This window comes from Otolemur garnettii, unplaced genomic scaffold, assembly GCF_000181295.1.
Source record: "Otolemur garnettii isolate 467f Iridium unplaced genomic scaffold, OtoGar3 scaffold00218, whole genome shotgun sequence".
Classification (NCBI taxonomy): domain Eukaryota; kingdom Metazoa; phylum Chordata; class Mammalia; order Primates; family Galagidae; genus Otolemur; species Otolemur garnettii.
The window spans coordinates 1,072,181-1,077,287 of NW_003852613.1; the positions used below are offsets into that span (position 1 = coordinate 1,072,181).

Sequence of the window (5,107 nt, forward strand, 5' to 3'; positions counted from 1 at the left end):
CTCATTGGCTGGGGATGTGGGGGAGGAGAGCACACCCCTCATTGGCTGGGGATGCTGGGGAGGAGAGCACACCTCTCATTGTCTCCTTGTTTTTATGATGCGCCCCGGAGCTGCCCTCTTCCCCGTGGGTGATCTCCAGCCTTGGTTTCCTAGCTCACCCAGTATGTGCAATGCCCTTCAACTGTGGGAACCCCCAGAGGGCTCCAGCTACTGGGTGGGGCTGAGTGGAGAGGACAGCCAGCCCACACCACCCATAGCTCACTGAGAGAACACCACAGCTCCGGGTGCAGTGGGCACAGGCTGGGGCACGAGGTGCCCTCTGAGGTGTGTCCTGTCACTCAGAGGCTGAGGACCGAGCACCAGCATGGCACAGACCCCTCTGTAGGGCAGCAGGCACATTGAGTCTGGCCTTGCCTGCCCTGGGGGTCAATGCTGCCCAGGATGAGCAATTTCAGCTGTGGCTTTTCTTCCCCTCAACTTTGCTTGATCCTGTTACACACCTTTAACATTTTAATGTCTTACCCTCAAAATTCTTGAATAGAAAAAAACCCCACCAAAACAAAATAAAATTGTAATGTCATAGGTAATTCTGTAAATAACCAATTGCCTTAAAAGATAATTAACAAAAAACAGAAGTGGAGCCTTCCCAAGCCATCAGCTGCAGGTCATCTCACCTGGCAGAGCCAGCCTGTCTATAAAAGGGAGCAGTATAGCACAGGATGCCACAGCCAGTGCTGGCTGGCCCCGAATGGCCAAGAAGCCTGCTCCAGCGGGACTTCCCCAGCCTCAAGCCAGCAGCTGGTGACCTTGGCTGGTCAGTGTGCAGCCTCCCTCATCCCCCACCACCACATCCAAAAGGTGTTCTGGGAGAAAAACCCCTCACACGCACAGTAGGCGTGGGGGCTGGTCAGGCCGAGTACTTGTGGCCATCACAGTCAGGGCAGGTCTGCAACTTACTGCTAAAGCGGACGGGCTGCGCCACATTTACTGCATGGAAATGTGTGGGGTCACCTCCTCTGGCCCGGCCCTGCCGTGGCTCCACAGTCTCCTTCCCTGAAAGCAAAGGAGAAAGATGTGCATGTGAGTGCTGCTCGTGCAGCCGAGGCGAGGCCAGGAGCAGAGTCCAGTTGTTGGAGCTCTCTTTAGAACTCCATAGAACACAGCTATTCATGTCAAATGGATCACACGTGCTTAATGAAAGTAAGCCTTGGCAGTCTTTTTGGATTTACTGTTATGAAATGGGCTCTCTTTTCGTTGCATTTTCTTTTCTTTATTTCTGAGACAGCCTCAAGCTGTCATCCTGGGTAGAGTGCTGTGGCGTCTCAGTTCACAGCAACCTCAAACTCGGGCTTACGCGATTCTCTTGCCTCAGCCTCCCAAGTAGCTGTGACTACAGGCACCCATCACAATGCCCGCCTATTTTTTTTTCTTTTTTTTGAGACAGAGTCTCACTATGTCGCCCTGGGTAGAGTGCTGTGGTGTCACAGCTCACAGAAACCTCAAACTCTTTGGACTTAAGTGATTCTCCTCCTGCTCCCAAGTAGCTGGGACTACAGGCACCTGCCATAACGCCTGGCTATTTTTTGGCTGTAGTTGTCATTGCTGTTTGGCAGGTCTGGGCTGGGCTCAAACCCGCCACCTCCAGTGTATGTGGCTGATACCCTAGCCACTTGAGCTATAGGCACTGAGCCAGCCTGGCTATGTTTTGGTTGTAGTTGTCATTGTTTGGCAGGCTCAGGCCTTAGCCACTGAGCTACAGGTGCCAAGCCTGCATTTTCTTTTTGTTGTTGTTCTTGTTTTTGAGACACAGTCTCATTCTGTCACCCTAGGTAGAGTGCCATGGAGTCACAGCTCACAGCAACCTCAAACTCTTAGGCTCAAGCAATCCTCCTGCCTCAGCCTCCCGAGTAGTGGGGAGTATAGGTGCCTGCCACCATGCCCAGCTAGTTTTTCTATTTTTAGTAGAGATGGGGTCTCACTTTGCTCAGTCTGGTCTCAATCCTGAGCTCAGGCAATCCCAACCCTCGTCCTCCCAGACTGCTGGGATCACAGGCGTGAGCCACCACACCTGGCTCCATCATTGCATTTTCTAACAGGTTATTGCTAGCATAGCCAAGAGTCCGCCCCTCCTGCCTAAAATCCCTCAGCAGCTCCAGTGCCATCAAGATGCCAGACAAGTGAGTTCTTTCCAGAGCCGAGGCTGCCCTTCTCCCATCCTGACTGGCCTAGAAGCTCCCCACTGGTAGAATGGGGGACCCAACTGTGCAATGCACTTCTATAGTGCTAGTCTTGGGGCCTCAGCTGCCTCTCTGCCCCATATGCCTGCTGCTCCCCTCAGGCTTTGAGGGCTGTGGGCTAGGCCCCAGCATGGTCATGTCTGGCTCCTTGACGCCCACAAAGGCCCTGGAATGTGGCAAGCTTAGTGCATGGGTAGAAGGTGAACAAGAAGCCGAAGATGGCAGAAGAATTCTAGTTTTATATGTCATGATCTATTAACCTGCAGGCTAGCCCTTCCACACACTTCCTGAGTCCTCCGCAGGTAAGTACTGACTCAGAGGAGGGATATAGTTTTCCCAAGACCACGGAGCAGGAAAAAGCCCCAGGCAGTGCCCCTTGTGGGCCCACCCACCCGCCACTAGGCTACACCAGTATGCCCTGATGCAAGGTGACGGGTACCTGGGGCACAGGTAGGTCAGATGGGTGACAAAGACAGACTACTGCCAGCAGGTGCACTCTGGCTGTAGATGGGTGGGTAGCCTGAGGCAGCCTGAGGCAGACTCCGGGCAGGGAGGTGGTTTCCTAGAAAGCCTCCTTCCCTGGCCCCACAGCTGGCAACCCGCCCCCACCCCCACCTGACAAATGTCACTAGCCAGCTGGTTCTGCTGCTTCCTGGACTCTGATGGGGTTTTAATTTAATAAACAACGCATATTCTTCTTACTATAAAATAAATTAGCAATGTAAAATATCTGAGAAGTACAAAAATTTAAAAGACAATCAATAAAGGCAAGAAATCCTTAGTACATAGGGCCTACCCTTCCCATCTCTTTTTTCTATTTTGTATAAAACATATTTACTTCTTTAAAATATTGGGATCACATCAAATTCTCTTATTTCATAACTTGCTTTATAAGCTTCAGACTATGAACAGACTTCCATTTCTTAGATAGGTTTAAAGTTACTCTTGATGTGGTGTAGCAGGCTGTGAATGTGTTTCTTTCCTTAACCACAATCCCTACGCTTTGAGGTGTAGGTTGTCTGCATTTTTTTTCATTCTACGAAATTATATTTACTGCATTACATAACTTGTACAGAAATCCATGTGTGTTCTGCGTCATTTCTTTCTGAGACCCTGATTGTTTGTTTTCTTCACTCACAAAATAGTGATTCCACAGCTCTCAGACAGGTGACAGGGCCTGGCTGCTGTGAGACTGAGTCACTCTGAAATTCAGACGGGCCGCCAGTGTCTGAGAGTCTCCAACATGAAGTGCAGACCCCAGAGGGGGCAGCGCCTCCAAGGCTTCACTGCATTTCCAGGGGAGAAGTCTTTGAGCTACCTCAACACCACAAAATGCAACTTAACCATCTCAGATATTGCTGTGAGTCTGGAACTGTGACCTGGCCCCATGACAGGCCTGACACTGCAGACACCTAGCACTGGGGGTCAGCTCTCCAGTATGGGCAGCCCCGCCACGTCCTGGGTCAGGCCATCTGCAGTGTCCAATGCTCCATACAGGAGACTTGGGGACTCACGGGCCATTCTGAACCAGGGCACCCACAGTACTGAGACCCCTCATAAGGAGGTGGGCAGGCAGAGGAAGGTTGCTGGAGGGGCGTGAAGGGAAGAGCCAGCTGGACTTCTGAGGTGGCTGTACTTAAGCCACCTTGAGGAGGAATGAGGGGCTTTCCCAAAGGCAAAATCTGGGCCAAGCCTGGATATAGTGGCTCATATGCCCCTGGCCCTAAATTCCAGGTCTCCCTGTCTGCTTAGCTGGGCAAGACCTGCAGCTCCACTTTGTAGCTTGGCCCCTTCCCCAGATCAAGCACAGCACCAAGTGACACTGCTCACACAATGACCAGATGGATCTAGGGGAGAGGGAGGGACAGAAAAGGTAACAGAGAGATGCTGCTGGGCTGCACAGGCAAGGCGGGGAGCACCTTGGCAGTGCGAGGGAACCATCTGCAGCCCAGGGCGGGGCCCAGAGAAATTTCAGGGAAGTAAACAGAAGGCCAAACGGTGGTAAAGGAAACCAGCCTGTGGTAAGCAGGCCTCTCTGGCACAGGTGGCAACTCTCCTCCCCATCACTTCTATCTGAATGCTCATCTAGTCAACGCCCAGCCATGCCCACCATGGAAACCCCCCAGCACAGACAAAGGCCTTTGCAGCAAGAAGGGGAAGGTGTGGCTGACGGGACATGCTGATGATGGAGGGACAAGGGCCCTTTATGGTCCTGGGGCAGAGTCTGGGAGTGGCAGAGCACAGTGGGATTAGTGCCCTTAGGACCTCTCAGGACCACCGCTGGCAGTAAAGAACCTTCTCCTTCTCCCTGAGGGCCAGCCTGTGGTGTGCAGCTGGACAGCAGGTCTGGCAGTACCCACTGGGCCCACCCATGTGCAGCCGGAGACAGAGTTCTGTCCAGGACACAGACCCCCAAGGCAGCATGGCCTCACCCCTCTGTGTGCCAGGCACTGCCCTAGGCATGGGGAACACAGCCAGAAACAAAATGGCAAATGATCCTGTCCTCAGCAGTGGCCACGCCCTCCTCTAGCCTCCTCTTCCATCCAGCAAGTGAACAGGGAGGCACTGGGTCCCCATGTTGGGATGGGGACAAGTTCAAATGCATAATCCAACCCTGAGCCCACCCCAGCTCCTAGAAAAGCAGAAACAAGAGCAGCCCCTGGGACCCGATGATCAGGCCACTCTTTTGTGGTTTCAAAAAATAGTTTTTCTTTCTTCACATGTTCCCCCCCAAGACTTCAGAGCACTCCTGGCTGCCCACAGAACGAGCCCTGATACAGGGAGGGGACAGGAGAGCTGACATGGTACTGCAAACCCAAGGAATAGGGAAATGTTTTGCAGGCAAGAAAAGCAGGCTCAGAAGTGTTAGG

General features: G+C 52.6%; 1 protein-coding gene across 1 annotated transcript in view; it reads right to left on the reverse strand.

Annotated features, from left to right (window-relative positions):
• DGCR2 (DiGeorge syndrome critical region gene 2) overlaps nucleotides 1-5,107 on the reverse strand; it is an 88,880-nt gene that overhangs the window by 26,289 nt on the left and 57,484 nt on the right. The window contains exon 3 of the mRNA XM_023508018.1: nucleotides 958-1,053. Within this exon, the coding sequence (XP_023363786.1) occupies nucleotides 958-1,053 (96 nt within the window). The remainder of the gene's footprint in view (nucleotides 1-957; nucleotides 1,054-5,107) is intronic.